The sequence below is a fragment of the Rhipicephalus microplus genome, chromosome X (genome assembly GCF_043290135.1).
Source record: "Rhipicephalus microplus isolate Deutch F79 chromosome X, USDA_Rmic, whole genome shotgun sequence".
In the NCBI taxonomy this organism is placed as follows: Eukaryota; Metazoa; Arthropoda; class Arachnida; order Ixodida; family Ixodidae; genus Rhipicephalus; species Rhipicephalus microplus.
The window spans coordinates 430,500,844-430,522,076 of NC_134710.1; the positions used below are offsets into that span (position 1 = coordinate 430,500,844).

The window sequence follows — 21,233 nt, forward strand, 5'->3', positions numbered from 1 at the left end:
GAAAAAGAAGGCCATGATGGCAATTCTTTTGAGGCTTTTCGTGCCTTAGATGCGTATCAGTATGTAAAGTCTGGTACACCTGATTTGTTATTGTTGCTAAAACAAACAGCACGACCAACTTAGCTTTTAATAGCAATACATGTGGGTACATTGCAAAGCACATGTCCTCAAGTATGCCATTTTCACATGCAATGCTTCGAAAAATGGCCATGCTGGCATGACTTTTTAGAATGTTGCTCTGGTTACTCTGTGCACATTTCAGAATGGAGTAAAAAAGAACAATACACTAAGAACTACAATTATTATTTTGTGGATGAGCTTAGGAGTACATGTAGATTTATAAATCGTGTCAATGCACAAATGAGACATTATAAAATATGACTAAATAACGTGCGTGCTTCACAGCTGTAGTAATCAAACAGCACAGCTCTACATAACTTCCTAGTCATGAGAGAGATGGGCTGACTCTGCCTAAATATAGGCAAGTGGCAGCATAATGCAAGCTTTTAATGGACTTTCATGCATTACTGATACGGCTGCCTTAGAGCTGTGTTTTGCATATTCACTACAGTGTATTTGAACTTGTGTTTGCAGGCAAAATGCATGACATACCTAGAGCTAGGCCCAGACAAGGACAACGTGTTTTGAAGGGCTATGTAAGCCCCTCGCAAAGGTAAGGGCCTCTGTACGAGTGTTGGGTACTGAGAACGGTGGGTAGAAAAACTCAAAACGCCAGGTGCACATGCATGGCAGGGTAATGCATCTTGTGAAAGATTGTTCCCTATACCAGACTGTGCAAGAAAAAAGAATCCATGAAGGGTCCTGTTTGTGCGAGACACACATGTGGAGTCAACATATATTCAAGCCACACAATGCATAAAGAGTGTTCTTAGTGATTTTAATGAGAAATTCACTCACTATAAAAAAATAAATACGGTCAAATCTCAATAATTCGAACACGAAGGGGCCCGAAAATGTGTTCTAATTAATGAAAGCAAAGTAAATGGAGGGCTCCCCATGCAGTGGTGCATGTGCGTTGAGCTAACACACGAGGGGGAAGTTTCAGAAGGCTTACATTTATTCACAAATCACAAGACATCCATCCTTGAATGAAGTAATCGGTTATGCGCGTCTGCACACGTTTGCCTCGCAACGAGTCAATCAATTCTGCACGCAGCTTGCAAAGTAAGTGTACTCCAGCTTCGGCATTCTCCTGGCAAGAGAAGCTGTGAGCGCCAATGTCCAGCGCTTACACACTCTAAAGACGACGACAACGACTGCATCTCCGCTACTACCCTCAGCGCGAAAGCCGCAGCGCGGCCAGCACGAGAGGGATATATTCTTTCCTTCACAGCACCACACCCTGGTCTTCAAGGCGGTTCTTCGCTCCCTTGAGGACACATGGACTAGACAACTGGCTATAGAAGCCGCCCGCCACGTCCTTGGTCATGGACGCCATTTCTCTTCTTCTCTCTTTTCCGTGTTTTCAAAACACGGAAAAAACGAGCCCTTAAGTGTATACACTTCTTTCCCATATTTATTAACGAGGGTCTCGTACTGGCAGACTTGGTGTCATAGGTTGTATACGAGGGAATATTGGTCAGCTGCCAGTTCGTAATACGCTCACTTAGCACGTGACGCCATATAGGCTCATCAAGAGTGTGCCACACTCGCCGCCATCGCTACCGATGGCGCTGACTGACACTCCCACGTTTAAATTCACATATATAACCAATAAAGTGGCCGTGAGGATAGCCGCCATGGTAGCTGAACGGTAGAACATTGAACGCGTTATCCGAAGGTCGCAGGTTTGGTTCCTGCCCACGGCAAGTTACCTTTTCAGACACTTTTCTTTCTTCACAATAACATTACAATTCTGTCTAATAACTTCCCCTATACTTTCCTTGGTATTATTGTCTGTTAGATCTCAATAATATCGCGTGAAATACGAAAAACAAAACGAGCTCTTAAGGGTAACTTCTTTCCTTGACACACACACACACACACAATAAAAATTTTGGGGTTGTACTTGCCAAAGTAACAATATACAATTACGAGGCAAAATGACCTATCTTCGTGCGAAACAAAGGGGAGGATCATATTGCAAGAAATGTGGAGAACAAACGTCATCTTCAGACTGCAAAATGCCCGGTTTGATTTGTGGCCTTGGCTACCTCTTGTGGTTCACTGTACTCATAGGGAAGTACCAGTAGGGTATAGTTAGTGAAGACTTTTGAAGGCAAAGCGTCACTTTTAGAGATGGCGTCAACCGTTCGTCTGCGTTATTTGTATGTAACCACCGGTCAGGGCCAAACCTCATAAGCGCGAAAATGCACGCGACAGCGACGAGCGACGCTATGAGCGACGAAACAGGGCGTTCGCGCGACGTGTCGCGTGCTCGTTTTCGCGCGATCGCTCGGTTCTCCAGATTTGGAAACCATCGCTCATCGCCCGGAAATGCTGGGCTCAAGCAGCCAATAGCGAAATACCAGAAAAGACATGGACTACATAGGTGCACGTGACCCTGCCCGAGTCACGTATGCGCAACAAGAAATAACGCAATGTTTATTACGCAAGTGCATATAAAAAAGTGCTGCAAGGCAATAATAAACACTTTCCGTTTCATTACACAACAATATATCTTATTTTTAAATTGCATACCACTCGCTACGCGGTTTTCTTGGTGCGAGTAGACGGCCTCATGCCAGCAACAGTGAAATTCGCTCGCCGAAGCCGTCGCGTGAATGAGGTTTGCCTGCGCTAGCGACTGATCGCGCGAAGCCGATCCACGTCGCGTCGCTTGTCGCTGTCGCGTGCATTTTCGCGCTTATGAGGTTCGGCCTTCATTGAGACTAAATCCGGCCATACATGGCGCTATTTATACAATTTAACGAGTTCATATATGCTGAGAAATGTAAAATTCCCCACTAGAGGGCATTTTGTAGCCCTAGTAAAGTTTTTGTAGTAGAGCTTAGTTTTTCTCCTTTTCGTAGGGCAGGGCTCAAGTTTTGTAATTATCGAGTGAGACAAGTCATAGGGACAATTAGTGTCCGAAAGGCATGGTAAAATAGGCTGTATTGTGTTCAGGATGTGGGGTGGGTTTAAAAGTGGACCCAAGTGTAGAAGCTGATGGAAAAGAAGCTGACGTGAATTGTAGGCAATGTTAGGTCGAGGAAAAAATGGAGAAATTGATGGTCGCCCAAAGTCACCTGCTGATGAGAATCACCGAACTCGAGACTGCGTTGGCGACAGAGCAAGAGAAAACGCGGGCAATGGGAGAAAGGCTGAAGTCCGCCGAGGAAGCACTAACCAAGGTAAACAAAGAAGCGGCCTACGGAGAAAACAGTAGGTAACCGGCAACCAGAACGGCGGAGAAAAAAGAGCAAGCAAGTTTGGAAAAAACAGGTTCAGCCGGTTCAATTGTCCCAAAGCACAGCTTCAGCGAAGTAGTGGTGGGGCTGGCAGGGGACAAAGCAGCTGGCGTCACAGGTGCAAGTAACCTCCAGGTGCAGGACGCTCCAGCTGAAAAGTCACAGCATGTGATAATCGCCGGGGACTCGAATTTAAATCGATGCACAGAAGCCATCAAAGGGAGGGTACGAGGTGACAAGAGGGTTGCAGTAGGGGCGTTCCCAGGACGCAAGCTGGAAGCAGTCATGAGGCAAGCGAGCGCAAAACTCAAAACTACAGCTTATGGTCGAAATCTCGTTGTAATTTCAGACGATTTAAACGATATCTTAAATGAAGATAGTGCAGGACTGGCGACCGCACTGGCGAAATGGGTCGATGACATGCATGCCACTTTTCAGGTACAGGTAGTGATATGCACGATACCGGAGGTACCGGTGTGTGACAGCAACCTGCAAAGAGCGGTTGTCAACGCAAACCAAGTGATATGACGGATGAGTCGAGAGAAAGGCTTTCAGGTGGTGAAAATAAACAGAGAGGTGCATAGGTGGGGGGGGGGGGGGGTTCAACGAGACAGAATTCACTTCAATGGGCGGCTAGGTCATAAGTTGGGTTGGCGACTTGCAGGACGCGCCGTAGCTTTTTTGGTGGGTAAGCGGACCCTTCGCGGTGCAGGATAGCTAGTAACGAGGAAAACAACCAGGGAGACTCTTTGACCGGTGGTATGGACAGATACGATTCCAAAGTGGCACCAGTATCTAAGATAGGTAGAGTCCGGGGCAGAAATTGATGTAGCCACGAGCGCCGAGCCAATTCAGGCAGGGTGTATTAACATGCAGGGTGGTAGGAACAAGCTGAAGTGGGAAGAGATAGAACAACTAAGGGAGGAGAGGCCGATGGTATACGGTTTTGTAGAAACACATGTCCGGGACATGGAACAACCTCCTAACAAACCAAGTACGTGTGGGAATATTGTATTAGAACAGAAGGCAGCAGAAAGGGGGGTGATATTGGGGCATTCATTCGTAAAAGTACAGACTGGCAAAGGGTCAAGCAGGAGTGAGAGGAACGTTTATGGCTAAAAGGGAAAGTGGCAGGGCAAATGACACTTCTTGGTTTCGTATACTTGTGGACGGGAGCAAAGGCCAGAGAGGAAAACCAGGCAATGGTAGAGTGTATATCAAATGACACTCAGGAGTTAGGAGGAGAGTGCGAGATAATTATACTAAAAGATATGAATGCGCACATAGAAGATAAATATGGGTATACCGACCTGACAGGCAAAATGATCATGGATATGTGTGAAAGGCTTGATTTGATCAACTGCAACAGTACCGAGAAGTGTGAAGGGCAAATAACATGGGAGGCAGGAAGGCTGCAGTCGACGATAGATAACGCACTGATGTCACATAGGATGTACGATAAGCTCAGGGGATTGCAATAATGAAGGTGGCACCAGAAGTCTGGGTAGTGATCACAAACGTATCAAGCTAAGTTTTGGAAGAGCAGTGAAAGTGGGAAGACAAGATGAGCAACTACAGGAAAATTTTCATTCAGAAAGGCAAATTGAAATAGCCACTAAAAAATCAAGAAAGTAATCACTGAGGATAATAAAAGAGTGTGGACATACACGAATCTAAGTAGACTGTTTGAGTTGGAGCTTGCTAAGGCACGTGACAAGTCACCCCGGAAAAGAAGACACAAACCCAAAAGTTGGTGAGATGAGGAAGTTAAGAGAGCCATAGCAAAACGTCAGGAAGCCTCTAGGGAACACAGACATGCTAAGCAGCAGGGTGAACCGACGGATGATGTTGAAAGAAAATGGGAAATCTTTCTAAGCTGTAGAAGGGATGCATCCCTTCTGATCAATGAAAAAATTAGAAGAAAGGGAGCTCAGTGGCTGGCAGGAGTACATAAAAAGATAAAAAGGCAGGTGCGAAATTTTGGAACCATCTAAACTCCCTAAGAAATTAGACGAGCCTAGAGCCGAGATTTATAACTACAGCTCAAAGGGCTAAGCTAAAAGGGGACGAAGCTATTGAGTATATAAGAACAAGGGTGACAGAAAAAATTTCAACAAAGTGCCTTATGCACCACAATAGTCATGTATGAATCAAGTGGCACAATGGCTCCATTTTCACAATGAGAGTGGAAAAGGGCTGGGAAAAAGGTTCCTAGTGGTAAATCAACAGGCCCAGATGGCATTCCAATTATGCTGATAAAGACATTAGGTCCGAAGTCTAAGCAGGCTTTGAGAGAGGCAGTGAGTAAAATAATAATCGACGGAGAAGTTCCCGATGGAAGGAAAGTTAGCAGGATGAGCATGATCTATAAAGGAAAGGGAGACAAAGCTGACATAAACAAGTACCGTCCTATAAGTGATATCAGTGGTCTACAGGCTGGCAATGCAAATTATAAAAAAACGACTGCAGGCATGGATAGAGGATGAGGGGGTGCTGGGGGAACTGCAGAATGGGTTTCAGAAACGCAGGAGGTTGGAAGACAATCTGTTCTCACTGACGCAGTGCATCGAAATAGCAGAAAAAGAACACAGGCCCCTGCGTCTAGCATTTTTGATATCAAGGGAGCGTACAATAGCCTGGTTCAAGAGGATTTGTGGGGAATACTGGACACACTAAGTGTGGAAGATGGAGTGACTAATCTCTTAAAGGATATCTATAAAGGTAACAACATAGTTATAAACTGGGAAAAACAGGTATCCAAGCCCGCAGAGGTAAAACGAGGGCTTAGGCAGGGATGTCCTCTGTCACCCTTGTTATTCATGATGTACCTACAAGGATTAGAGGCCAAATTAGAGGGAAGTGGACTGGGCTTCAACCTTTCTTTCATGAAATAAAGAAAACTCATTCAACAGGCACTATCAGCATTGATGTACGTAGATGATATAGTACTAATGGCTGACAATAAGGAAGATATGCAGGGATTGATTGACGTCTGGGATAATGAGGGAGATAGGTTAAATTTCAGATTCAGTAAGGGAAAATCAGCAGTCATAATTTTTAATGATAATGAAGGTAGTGAGCTTAGAATACAAGAGGTCATGCTATGGATAACAGATAAATACAAATATCTGGGCATATAAATAAGCAATGGGGCCGAGTACCTAAGGGAACACGAAATATACGTGACGACTAAAGGTAACAGGAATGCAGCGGTGATGAAAAACAGGGCACTGTAGAATCACAATAGGTATGATGTTGTGAGAGTAATATGGAAAGGGGTCATTGTACCTGGTCAGACGTTCAGCAATGCGGTCTTGTGCATGAGATCAGAAGTTCAAGCAGGATTAGAAATTAAGGAACGTGGAATAGGTAGGCTTGCCTTACGAGCTAACGGGAATATACCAAATCGGGGAGTACAAGGCGATATGGGATGTACATCATTTGAGGTCAGGGAAGCTAGCAGCAAGATAAAATTTGAGAAGCGATTAAGAGAAATGAAAAAGCGTTGAGCTAGGAAGGTTTTCAGCTACTTGTACATGAACACTGTCGATACAAAATGAAGGAAGCGAACCAGAAAATTGACGGGTAAATATTTATAAAACAGCAGGGGGCCAAACCAAAAAGAATTATCAGTTAGAATCTGTGCAGAATAAGGCTATACGGTTCATTTTTAACCGTTATGATCGGGACTTCTCCCCGTCTTCACATGCTCATTTGTTGTCACTTCATTCACTGGAACACCGCCGTACACGTGAGAGTATTATCTTGTTGCACAAGATTGTACACAAAATGACCCGCGTTCACGCGCCCTTATCTTTCGCTGATATACCAGTGCGTACAACACGTAGTACAGACGCTTTGAACCTTGTACCCTTCAGGTCTCGTTTGGATAGTTTCAAGTTCTCTTTTTTTCCGCGTGTGGTAAAAATTTAGAACAAGCTTGATGGTGCATTGCGTAGACTGAACACTGTAGAGTTCGGGAAAAATTTTATGTGTTAGTCACATAAATTTGTGCGCACTATTGTTTGTTTCTGTGTTTTCATTGATTTTTCTGTACTCGCTCCTGTAATGTCACAGGCATGGGACAGCAGTACTTGTAAATAAATAAATAATAAATAAATAAATTGCGAACCAAGACATATCACGCCAAATACGAAGGGGTTCACACGGTATGCAGTGTGTGTGGAGAGGAGGAGAAAACTGCCGAACAGTTGATAATGTTCTGTAAAGGACTTCATCCTATAGTTCAGGATGATGGCGCAGAGTTTTTCAAAGCACAGGGGTTTAGGAACAAGGACAGCAATATAGACTTCAAGTGGGTAGAACTAACTAGAAGGAGGTTATCTGATTGGTGGTTAAAGTCATGGCACGAGTGAAAATTAAACCCTTCACTGCAAAGTACCCATTCTGAACCTCACTATTTAAAGGAACAAAAAGTTAAATCTAGTTTTTGGTTCACTAGGTATTACAGCTTGGCGGCATTAGCCACCGCCAGATCTATAAGGTACAGCCATATCAATCCATCCATCCATCCATGATGTGCATGATGCGCTCGTTCACCTCCGCTGCACGCTCGAGGCACTCTAACGCAGCGCCTCCAGAATACCATTCTCCGATTTTCTTGTGCAGAACGTCAAATAAATGTTTTATTCACTCTCTCCACACGCAAGATTATCGTCTTTCGACAAAATTTGCAGATTAACATGCAGATACGGGGCCAATTTTTTTCCCTCTCTCTTTGCGCGCGGCGCTGGAAGGAGAAGGGTCTTTATGTGGCACGGGCGGAAAAGGGAGAAGCATGGAGCAGGCGCGTAGCAGGTGGGCATTTGAGAGAGAGAAAACATTCCACCGCAGCCTTTTCTTTCCGTTTTCTTTTTCTCGCGCGCAGCGTTGAGGTGTCGGAGGTGCTGCCGAGCGCGGTATGTTTGAATTAACTGTCGCAAGTGCTTGCGCAATAGAATTACCGGTCGTTTCCATCCACTGGAATACACATAGCTTTGACGAGACCTCATGGTGAGTTCCAATTGACCAGAAGTTTGAATTATTGAGATTTGACTGTATGAGATTTGGCAAAATAGTGCTCGGGATAAGTGGGGACTGATAGCACATGCTGTGCCTTACAATTTGTGCAGCAGTGCCTAACAGGCTGCATTTTGTTAACTTCTGGATGGTAATTTGATAATTTCTATTGCTAAGTCTGAATGTTATGCTAAACACTTTCTATAAGATATTACTCCTTCTTATTTCGTAATTATCACACTGTAAAAAGCACCTGCTATGCTTTCTTTGGTTTACCAAGTACGGCTATGTGTACCCCATGAAAATCATCGAAAGCTGTTTTTATGTTCAGGACTTCTGTTTTAAATTTTGCCACAAGTGCTTCTAGTAGCAAGTATAATGGTCATATAATGTTCATCGTAGATTCTGATTAATGTCAAGGTTGGGGCGATTCTGCAGTCATGCTGCGGCAGTGTGCTTCGCCGTTAATTTCTGGATGCAAGTCAGTTCTGGCAGTGCTGCTCTAACTGATTCTCCATGTGACTGGGTGAAACCTCTTCTGAAAAAGGTGAGAAAATGTGGGAATTCACTGTATATTCAGAGAATATGTGGCAGGTATCGCTATTAACTACGCAAACAACCTAATGCATTCTGCTGTTTTACATTGTAAATTTCTCAACCATTAGGTGCTTTTCAGATTCAGGCAAAAAATTCTAAAGGCATTCTGCCACACTTATGGCATTCTGTCAACAGTGCTACTAAAGAGGATGGGCACCGTGTCACATGGCTCGCCAGATTCCTACAGTTTTATGCAGAAACTGCGAGAGGTGAGTACAAGATATTGCTGGCCTTTCAGAGAGCCTGTGCCATAGCCTCCGCAGTTTAAAGTCCACAACATTGGCAACCTTCATTACAGGTTGCTTCTTGTGCCCCAGTTTTCACGATAACCATGTGCCGACTAAGGAAAAAAGCAGCAGAAGAAATGCCACTGCAGGAAGATATTTTTACTAATGTCCTAGCAGTGACTTTGGAGTTCCCACTGTCAACTTTTACGAGAACTTACCTGTCCCGCAGAGTACTGCAGAGTGAAAATGTTGGCAAATTAGCACAGTTAGTGATGGAAAAGCTTACCATCACAGGGGATGATGCCAGGGCTATTGAACTAGGCACAAGAAGTAAGCGAGACAGCTCCCTTTGGTTTTTTCACCGAAAAGGAAGGGTGACAGCCTCCATATTCATGAATGTTTGTCGTTCAAAGACATAAATAAACCGGATTTTCAGTGCCCGCAGTGCAATACAGCATTACGAATGAACCTGTGGCGAAAGAGAGGCTGCTTGATCTTTTACGGCGACAGCAGATTAATAGAAGAATTGAAGACTGTGGATTATTGATTAATCCAAACTACCCTCTTCTCGGTTGCAGTCCAGATGGAATTTTCAGGTGCGATTGCCATGATCCAGCAGTAGTCAAAATCAAGTGCTTTTACAGCCTCAAAGACTGCAACCCAGTAAATCTGATTGCACAAGGCCAGCAGAAAAAAAATACTTCTGTCTTGACTCTGCAGGAAGGTTAAAAGAAAGTCACTCTTACTCTTAACGAGTGCAGGCCCAGCTGCACTTCAACCTGCATAATATAAGAAAGTGCTACACCTATGTCCATGTTGAGAGCGGTGAGCACCTCGTAGTAATAGAGAAAAAGGAAGATTTTATTTTATGCACGTGAACACTGTGAGCGTGCACAGTTTCATACAAGAGATTGTCATGCCAAGAAATATTCTCAGCAACACAGCCTAGACAGTGCATTGTAATGGGTACTATAACACAAAACAAGTAGAACTAATAATGCAATCAGGTTTACATTTTGCAATGAAACAATGTTTTAAAAAGCATTGTGAGGTTTGTTCACTTTAGTTAGTGGCTGGTGTTTAACATGCTAAAATGATGCATGATTATGAGGCAATGCCATAATACGGGACTTGGAATTATTTTTGGTCACGATCGATTCTTTGATGCACACCTAAATCTAAGTACACAGGAGTTTTGTATTTACCCAGTACATCCACAGTGCTTTTTCACTTAACTGCTGTGATATATATAAGGCTCATCTCGTACATTTACATTGTACGTCCATGTTCTTACATGCTAAGTTGTTGTGAGTGACACTAGTCTACTACATTTACTCTGCACAACCCTTGCGTTTGTTAATTTAAATACTGTGATAAGTAAGGCTCATGGAGTGCATTTACATTGCACGTCCCATGCTCTCATGTGCTAAGTTGCTATTTAAGGTGAAATTTGTCTACTGAATTTACTCTGCACATCCCCTTTCCTTGAGGGCTAAGCTCCTGCAGCAGGTGAGGCTTGCTTACCAAGTTTATGCTGCACATTCCCTACATTTGTGTGCAAACTTGCATAGGCAGTAGCAAAGTTTCATAGGCTATGGCAGTGATACTTCATGTAAAAAAAAATATCAAAATTTTCGCCTAGCTCTTTTTTATGTCATTATGCTACTATAAAACAAACAACTTAGTAAGAGGGCGCCCATGAATTAGTCAACATGCCCTCCCCCACATAACAACAAAAATCGACATGGTACTCACCCTTCTTAGACAATGGTGGGCACAAGTTAGTCGAACCAGCAACAATAAAGGTTATCTCATCGTAGATGTCGACAAGACTGTGCTGCACTGTATCAGTCATTAGACGCCATTTCTTTATGCGGCCAATTGCGGGTTTCACAAAGATACGAGATGAAGAAATCCTCCTTGATGTTGTGACCTCCCGTCCTGGTAGTTGCACTTGGCTCTTGACAAAACTGGGTGTTATTAGCTGCACATTTCTTCCATAAAATTCTTTAAAAAGCTAGAATCCACGGTCTGCCAAAACTTCGTCTCCACATTCAAGATGCTCCATAAATCCTGGAAAAACCATCATTTAAATTTTGTTTATACTGCTACGTGCATGTAACATCCGTAACAATACATAACTTAGATTATGCTAGGCCAGTCATAAAATTTTCACTTTGACCTATGAACAAACTAGCAGTGTGGGCGATTCGACGTGCAGATCATGACTCAAAGCTAGTAACAAAAGTAGAAAGGCACTCATGCTCAGGTTAGAGGAGGCAATGTTGTGAATGCTTCAACAACACAAAAAGGGAGTGTGTGGAACTCACTACATGAAAATGTCAGTCCTTTGTCAGATATTCTGCCTCGACATGTTTTTTACACAAACATTACAGCACCGTGTGGATTACCAGCAACAAGATATTTCAGTGTGGTGTTCTGTTTGTATGTGCTACATACCACTTGTCGTTCATCCAGGTTGAGTGGCCTAAAAAGATATAACTTTAGCAACAATGTCAACAGTTGGGCAAATCGGTACATACTGAAGGTGAAAATTTGCTAAAAACTAAATGGTTGCTTTCCTTTTCTGTGTCCATTATGTTTTTAGCATGCTTTTCAGCTTCAAGCAGTTTTAATTATGAATTCAGTGGAAAGCAGTCATGGGGGAAAAAAAGTATCCGAAACATACCTTGCCAAATGCACCTCCGTACAGTCAATGATTGCCGGAAGCCTAGGAAAATACTACAGTTATTTTTCAGTCAGCCAGCTCTCGGATTCTTCACAATGTCAAACATAGGCTATGTCAAAAACAGCGCTTCACTGCTATACGTTAGCAATAACACAGGCGACCATCTAACACACACTGACGTGATTGTTCACGATCATGCCCCTTAACCGCCACGAACTTCACCATCTGGCCAACGCTGGGGTAAGAACAGCAAAATAAAACTCCATTCCTTTTTTAAATTCCCAATCCCCATGCATGATGTCGAGTACAGTCCTAAAACTCTGACACACTGTCCTGGGATCTAAACTAAACCGGTACGCCAGGTCTCTGAAGGGATCATTGAGCCGCAGCTTCATCAAAAATGTAAGGAGATGTATATCATGCGGAAACTTCTTTCGGTCGTGGGCAAGACGGACACAATGCTTGATGAAATGGTAAAAAATACAGCTTTTAGGAGACCTGAAGAAGGAACATGACCGTAGTAATGTTTGTGATGAAAACAGGCAGTAACACATTCAGTTTTTGCCGGAGTGGCACATATTAACTTGTCTAAGCAAGCCACTGTTCAACATTCATACAAGCAAAAAACGCTGTTCCTCACCTGTGTAAAACTGGACCTTTGCTTCGCTCATATGCTTCACAACAATCCGATCTCGTTTTTCCACGTGCCGGGTACTTTCGTGCTTGAGCTCCTCGATGGTATGTCTTAACTTCCCGACTTCTTTCAAACGCTAGCAGGAATCGCACACAACAGTGTCGACGTCTGTCTGCACTTCTGCCGATCTATCTGAGAAACGCGTGCATGTTAATGTGTACACAGTGCACTCCACTGAACAACCTCGATTAATCTAGAGCTCCCACACAAACCTTGCGTTGCTTGTAGTAAGAATGCAGGATGGCACTTTGGTGTCCTAAATATTATGAGAAGAGTCGTCTCTCGGTGAGTTTATCACATCATCCGCTGTTTGGCCTGCAGTGGTGCCCTGTGCGTGCGATATTGGCTGCTGTTGCCACGCAAATTCCCGTTTTTCTCCAAAGATGCATGCCACGCGTAACTACAGAGAGAAACCACTGCTTACAGAATTCGAAAAGTGCACGAATTAGTTTTACATTAACTCTCTGCCATCTTTCATGCAGCTTTGATTGCCCTTTCATAGTACGGGAATAAAGACGGCACATAATCCACTTGCTGAGCATATTTGCTGGGGGTACCTGTGTGTTTCGATTGATTACTAAAAAAGAGGTTACGACACTACAGAGTAAGTAGACAAAGTTGTTCGCCAAAAAACTTGCTGGTGATGAAATGATCTTGACATAATCTAGCTCCCACGTTTTGTATCCAGAGCTCAACGGTCGCGATCGCTCGTTTGACGGCGACCGCCCATTTTCGCTTGAGCGCTTCGTTCCATGGAAATCGAAACATTTTCTTTCCTTTCACGGAGGAATTCGCACACCCTAAAGCCGAGCAGCCAAGAATAATCCCGTCACAAAAGCATGTCTTTTTCATAACCAGCAGAAAATCACGCAGCAGACTGTGTATCAACACGGCAGCCCAAAGAATCCGGCGAGCTATCCCAGGCAACCCTCCAACCGGAAGACGGAAGCAGACAGAGACATTTTGCTATCCATCTATTGAAACAGCAAGAACGAACACTAGGCATACCCATGTACTACCTTTTATGATGAAACCAACCCACAGGGGTGGCACCAGGAGTATTTTACCTGAGGGGGAAGGGAGGGATGGGAGGGCGCCCACTTACCATAAACAGTTCCTTCAGTGAGATGAAGAGCTTCTCTATTGTGTTATGACTATGTTCGCTCTTCAGGGGGGGGGGGGGGTGGCAAGTAAAAATTTTACCCGGGGGAAGGGGGCACTTGAGGGAGCACCCACCCCCGATGCCCACCCCTGGCGCCACCCCTGCCAACCCATTGCTACAATGAAGGCACGGGGAGTTACAGCAGTCACAAATCAAGGTTTTTATTAAATGCCACCATTTTGTAAATGCTTGTAGTAGTGGCATTTTTAAACAAATTACATCCACTGCAGCAGCACAAGGAGACTTCATGAGATGGCGAATTAGACAACATGGCCGAATTGAACAGCCCAGAATAACACCCTGAATAATGATTGCAGTCCAAACCACTGTGATTTGCACAATTTCTTCAGCTGTTAAATACAGAAGCCTCATTTTAGGGAACCCTGTGGCCATTACCTATCATGTAAACGTGCTACACACGCTCTTCATGCATGTATTATGCTAACGTTCCCCCATCGTTCCTCACTGTGGTTACATGATTGCATTGAGTTAGTGTTGTAGGGGGTCCGTCCTATGTACGGCTGACGCAGATGCCTAGCTAATGTTCTAGCCGCACACAGTCGTACCATGCACGATTAATGTCCCTTATCCGATGCTTGTCTCATTGCAGCTACACAGGTTCAGGCGAACAAGGCAACAGCTTATGTCAAAAACAGCACTTCATTGCTATACGTTACCAATAACGCGCAAATGCTGCATAGAGACACTACAGACGACAAGAGTATATATGCTTACACCTTGGTCACTGTCGTCCTTGGCTCGCACGAAGTTGCGGGTTCTACCTTCTTCTTCCTTGGCCAGTGTCAGAGAGGGCGTCCAATCGTCAGCACGCTGGTTTTCTTCACACCCGTTTCCCTTCCCTGACGAGAATACGTTCCCTCGCTGAGGGAGGGGAAACCCGTTCTGTACGTGCGTCGGAAAAAGGGGATCGCGAGCGCCGGCTGCAGGGATGTTCCATCCCTTCGCAAAAGGCTTTATTGACTCATGCCTCGAAGGGACAGTCATGTCCCTGCAACTAAGCTGTTGCACTGCCGTAAAAGGGAAAAGGTGGCTGGGCGCATGCGCTCCCCCACAGTGTATGCAACATAGCATGCTTCTCGTCACTGCTACTTGTTTCTCGGACCTATCTACAGTAAAGAAGTTGACCAAGCAGGTTGCTGGAAATGCCAGGATGTTAAAATTTTTTTGGTCCCACGTGAAAACATTCGGTTTTATGACGTCATGAGAAATACGCCTTCAGCAAGGGGACACCGAAACTAGCTGTAATCAAGCCGGTGTAGTAACTTACTGAAAAGCGCTAAGAGTCTTGCCAGTTTTTCTAGGGTGTCTGCAACCTTCTCAGGACACAAGAAATTGATCAAAACTGTCGCATCAGACTTAAACACCTCTGCGTTCTGTGGTCTTTTCTTCTTTCCTTCCCGTTCTCAGACACTTATTTTTTGCCTCATTATTTTTTGTGAGCCCTTGCTAATTAAAGATGCGGAGCTGGCCACATTGAATGGCCTGCTTTCTGATACAACTGCAGCATCCGAAAACACAAGCGACCATCTAACACACACTGACGTGATTGTTCATGATCATGCCCCTTAATCACCACGAACTTCGCCAAGTGGCCAACACCGGGGTCTGAATCGCAAAATAAAACTGAATTCCTTTTTAAAATTTTCAATCCCCATGCAGTAACACTTTCGGGCCCACCAAGGAAGTGTCTGAATGAAGAATAAATAGGCCATCGTGTGCTAGCCCTGTTCCCAATTCCATTTCAACCGATTTTGAGGGAGGACGGCGCCCCAACACACAAATCAAGAATGACCCCTTTGCAAGCAGTAGTGTCGCCCTCACACACCTATTCTGCCCAAGGAGTGGCACTGCATCGAAACTTCTCCGAATTAAACCAAATAATGACATCACTGAGTGGGCTATTCTGCCCCCATGAGCACACCAGCTTGATGCCAGTGAAGGAGTCACTAACCAAATATGTTAGAGGGTATGCGAGTATTCAAATCCTTCGATAAGAACTCCTCCTATCCTGTTGCGGTTCACAAACGAAATACTCGAATGTATCACACAAATGAGCAGTCACAAACCCCTAAAAGTTCCTCACAACGCCTCACATTTACCTCTAGTTTGCAATAGTAGAACCCTTGAAGCACAGTCGCGCCATTTGGTCTGCAGCATTTAAAAGCAAGAGCTGTTTGGCCCCGTAGTCAATGGAGTGTCAGCCAAATGTCTTTGTAGCAAAGCGTTCGCCGCTGACACGAAGCGTTGTCTGTGTATAGCATCAAACATTCGCTTGCTACTTTAATGGTGTGACGTGTGCCAAGTAAACATGGAGAGTTCACTCGATGACTGCAGGCACTCGATGTCCACTTTGACAGAAGTGTGCCAGCAGGAGAAAGCGAACGCTCTATGCTTGCTGTTTCTCTCTGCAACAGGTCTCTGAAACTAGAGGTTATGTGAGGCCTGAGGGATGCGCAACGAATGGCAGTGGCACCAACATGTGCTCCGGTACAGCTTCATTGCAAGTAATTACGATCATCTAATCACCTCTAACTTGGGGCATAAAAGTGTACTTTTTCTCGACTATGCATGTAGCAGAGCGCCAGCAGTACACGACACTGACTGTGCTTCTCAGGAGCATACATACTGGACGAGTCGCAGAATTTATAAAAGAAAATTCTGGATCCATTATATTGTGGTCAGTTCTAGTGAAAAAAACACTTTCAAGATCATTATTACTATCAGTAACACTGGGAGGCAGATGAGCCGAATTCCCCCCAGAGAACTTACTTTGCATGTGTGTGTGTGTTCGCCAAGATACAATCAAGTATGAAGGAAAGTCAGATTCCCATCCCCCTCCTCCCAAAATAAATTTTAGGCTACTCCCCGATTAGTAAGTAGGCAGGATACAGTCTAGTTGGACACTTTTCTTAATAGAAAATGCCTCTATCAATGTCACTTGGAACACACAGCGCCAAGGCACCAACATTGCTCATCCACTCTGACAGATTTGAGAGGTGTGGAGTTGCACACACTACAATACAGACAACACAAACACCCCAAACTCGACCTGTGGGAGTGCCTGCTGCGTGCATCCAAGCCGCAAGACCACCACCAACACGCTCAGCCCTCTTCGGTAGTGATATGGATTGATACCGTGCATGATAAAAATGGAATGACGACGCTAGTCTTGTAACTAGATAAATGATGGAGGAGTACATTTTACTGACAGAATGAGGGAATTATTCTGGAATAATAATAATACAGTTTTCCGGGTCAAAACCACAATGTGATTACGAAACACATCGTATCAGATGGCTCTGTAAATTTCGAATACCAGAGGTACATTAATGCACACCTCAGTACACAGGCCTCTATAGCATTTCGCATGGTCACATGTGCACACCGATTGCATGACACCGATGGCAGAATCATTGCGACAGCCAGATGATGACAGAATGGAGATGGCTAGGTAACAACCGTGGAATCATGACAAAATAACAACCCAGTGACAGAGTGAAAAAGAGTGGTACAATAAGAACAGTCTGGCTGTGATGCAACTAAGCATCAATAAAAGGCTCACTTCACATATTCTAGCAGTACATGAGTTCCGGAATTTTTTGTTTGTTTCATCTCTCCTCGATTCAATTTCATTGTTATTTTCCCCCACCCATGAGTAAGCCAGCCAGCCTTTCTTCAATGTTATTTGCCCAGAAAGCATTTCATCCATCTCTTCATTTGTATGCTTTCTTAAGACTACTGGGTGCACAGGCATTAAAATAATAAAATTATGTGCTCTGTCCAGGTAAACAAAGTCATTGGCTGGAATGCTATGCAATATTTACAGCTGTTGCCGATATGCATGACATAGTGGTGCGATGTCCAGTACCCCAGCAGCAGCACCATAATGTATCACGGCACACATTAGTTTGATGGTCAAGAGTGCGAAATTAACCATGAATATACTATGATTGCTTATAATTAAAAAACAAACATACTTGACATAAATCGAACGACTGTATTGTTCACTATTTGTCGCTTTCTGTGTCAGGTGAATGTTATTTGACTAAGCAAACAAAACAGATTCTAAAGCAATATTGCCAATGTAGCTGAATAATGCAGCTGAATCTACCCATGTGAGCTCCAGTTATGTTGCAAACTAAAGTATAAGCAAACCAGACTAAAGGTTCACACAGATGACAAGGGAAACTGGAGTAGTCCAACAAGCCATTACGGCAAAGGGACTTCGTGTGTCTGTGCCTGGAAAAGACAGGTATGCTACAGTATGATGTTTCCTTTACTCACCGCCTTTTACAATTAAAAGGCTACCCACTGTGCTATATTCGAGGCTTTTATATTTGCCACTTTTAAGCCTTAAATAGAGTTGACGCAATCTGATAAATATACACACTCATGCATAATGACCTCGTATAAGGAGACCTAAATAAAAAGTAGTAAATGGAATCTGATTATGATTATTCTTTCCATGCTATTACCCTCAAGTGATCACAGGAGAAGCTGTTATTGTCTTGTACGTCCCAGCAAGTGTCGATACGATTATTTAACTTAAATTAGCCGTGCCGATGTCAGCAGACACCTCAGAAGCAGTTGTGTTACATACATATTTTAACCGGCAGACACGATTTTTTTCTGATGTCTTCGACCACATTTATGAAAATGTGATAACAGGAAAAAAAAAACCATAAGTACCATAAGTACAGCTGTCCTCATTAGAGGACTCCATGCGGCAGGCGTTCCACTGTGCAGGGGCAGTACACCAAGGTTGAGGTAGATTTCTTCTAGAAGCAAGTTCGGGATAGCATTTTGGATGCTCCACATGAGTTTCCAAAAGAACTTGAGTGTGAAACACGAGGAAGTACTTCTGTGTGCAACTCGTGTAACAACATAACCGAAATAAGATGACTGGACGATTCCCTTGTCACACTGTGTACAGATATATGCTGAAGGGAAAACGGAATGGTACGACCAAGGAGATGCACCATCGATCTAATAATTGTCGGGGCTTAAAGTCTCAAAACCAGGATATGGTCATAGTCGGAGTGAATGGCTCCATGAATTTCAACCACCAGGGGTTTTTTAATGTGCACCTATACCAAAGTACACGTATTTTCGCCTCCATCAAAAAAGCGGCCGGAATTAGACGCGACACTGAGATGCCAAGGCCAGTCTTTATAGAGGTTTATGATAGGCACACAAGCCGAGTGGACTCCTCGATACAGACCGACGCTCGAGACACAAGAGGCTACCTCTGGATGTCTGTCTTTCCGCTAATGCATTTGTAGTGAGCGCATAGATTTTACGCAAGTGGGACAAAAGAAATAAAAAATAAAGTGATTCCAGCGATGGGGACGTGCAAGTGAATATTTTTCTGCAAGACAGGGTTATTTCCATGGCGTGAGCAATGAGAGATTGGACTGTTGCGGCAACTTTCTTTAATGCAACGTTATATGCATACAGCAGTGCGTTTTGCCGTAACCATGTAGTTCCAATATAAAATTATGTACCAAGTGTTTCAAATCTTTCCACACAATATAGTGGCAGCAGAGGCCACTTATATCACAGAGACCACAAGCAGTGTCAGTTGTCAAACTTGTAGTGTGATGCCTGTTTTCATGTTGTCGGTTTTGTCTAGTTGAGAGACTGAACAAGGTCTCTAGTAGAAATTATTGTTATTTCTCTCCCTATGTCTTTATTTTACATAGCGTCTCTTTTCCATTGATTGTTGATGTATACTTTCATTAAATATTTTTTTCAACGAATTTCTGCAAGCGGAAATATTTGACTCCTACAGGGGTGCAACAGCCGAAATCGAATTTGGAGCCAATTTATGGAGCAGCAGAATCTTACTTTTAGAGCACTAAAATGCAAATTTGGAGCAGCTGTACATGTATTTTTTTATCATGAAAGACCGAATTTGAAGCAAAGATGGCTTACATTTAGAAAAAAAAGTATGTGCAAGCCATTCAACATCACCTAAACCATGCAGAGTAAACATGAGCACTGCTATTTTAAAAAAATAGTATATATCAATCTACCCCACTGAGCAAACTTACATCTGTGAAATACTTTGACAGAATGTGTGAATTAAAATGTAGATCCGTCTCGCTGGCAAGCTTGAAATTCAAGGGATTCAAGAAACTGAGGATTAGCGGTGGCGAAAAAGACAATACCTTGCACAATATTTTTTTTTTTTAAGGATGACAGAGGTGTCATACACTGCTTCAAATGATTGCTAGTAACTTTTTCAAACGTTAGTGACTATACTGGTGCTCACAATTATGCGATAGTATATACACATGAGCAATTGAGCGAAATTTGCTGTCCTGTGAGTAGTGCTAACAGCCCCTTTCACATCATAATATGCTTTTCCGCAGGGCACCGGTGTACTGTGCAAAGGTCGTTTAAGCAGTATTCTGCATGGGCCAGAACAAGGCCAATAAATTTCCTAACACCACTGTTCCCTCCCCCCTCTCCTTTTTTTTATGATTGGGGTTAGGTTTAGGACAGAACATCTTTGCTCGCTTGCAAGGGGCGTTGTACCAGATAAAGTAACAACAGCGCACACCTGTTGGTCCGCCCACAGCACCAGATATCTATCGCCGGGACACCGTAACTAACGCAATTTCAAGACTGAAAAATGTTTCAAGTGTCGTTGCTATGACGATTAACATGGTCGCCGGCAACGCAGGCATTCACTGCACATCAACTCTGGCCACACGTGGAAAACGCAGTATGCGCTCTCGTAGCTCTAATTGCTAACACGCCATAGCGGCTTTTGCTGACTAGGAAGTTAATTTTTATTGTGAAGCGTTTGTGGCTACGGCAACGTGTTTTTGTTTCGAAGTTGCATTGTCCCGCCGATAGATATCCGTTGCGGTCAGCGAACCGATGGGCGCACGGATGCGTTACTATATCTGGTCGATTACGTTTCGCGAGTGCCCTGACTAAATGGGATTAACGTTAGCGTGGTTACCATGGTTTTGCCATTGACGACTCAAACTGTAGGCGGAGAACGTACGTGGCCTCCATTTCTCGCTGAAAATTGCACAATTGAGGAAATTGTGAGGCTGGTCGGGCTTTTTGGTGCAGCTTGCGCAAATTCAGCAAGTTTCATGGTTTTGGCGCACCTCGGCGCAAAAATGGGGAATTGTATCGAATTGGCACAATTGACATAGCTGTTGCACCCCTGCTCCTACGAAGCAAATTTGTAACATAACTGCATGTTGTCCTCATAAGAGGACAAATCGTAGCATGTGTATTGTGGGTTTTAAAAATTCAAAAAAAATTTTTTTCCTAGTTTTGACAATATTTATGAGCACTGAAACAAACATTTTTTGGTGAGTGAATTTTTATTTATGCATGATTGGCCTAAGCCTCCTCCCACCATTCTTCCATATGGCTCTTCCGTCCCGCCATGTACGGTGTTACTGGAACCAATTCACTGGAGATAAAC

General features: G+C 43.8%; 1 protein-coding gene across 2 annotated transcripts; it reads left to right on the forward strand.

Annotated features, from left to right (window-relative positions):
* Window positions 1-202: 202 nt before the first annotated feature.
* LOC142776560 (uncharacterized) lies at window positions 203-9,674 on the forward strand. Of its 2 annotated transcripts, none has more exons than XR_012887634.1 (4): window positions 203-673; window positions 8,793-8,937; window positions 9,056-9,196; window positions 9,286-9,674. XR_012887634.1 is itself a non-coding variant. In XM_075880435.1 (4 exons), the coding sequence occupies exons 1-4, from the start codon at window positions 600-602 to the stop codon at window positions 9,631-9,633; spliced, it is 672 nt and encodes a 223-aa protein (XP_075736550.1). In that variant the 5' UTR covers window positions 203-599; the 3' UTR covers window positions 9,634-9,674. The 2 variants fall into 2 exon arrangements, 1 of the variants encoding a protein (XP_075736550.1); XM_075880435.1 differs by having other exon boundaries at window positions 8,829-8,937.
* The last annotated feature ends 11,559 nt before the right edge of the window (window positions 9,675-21,233 follow it).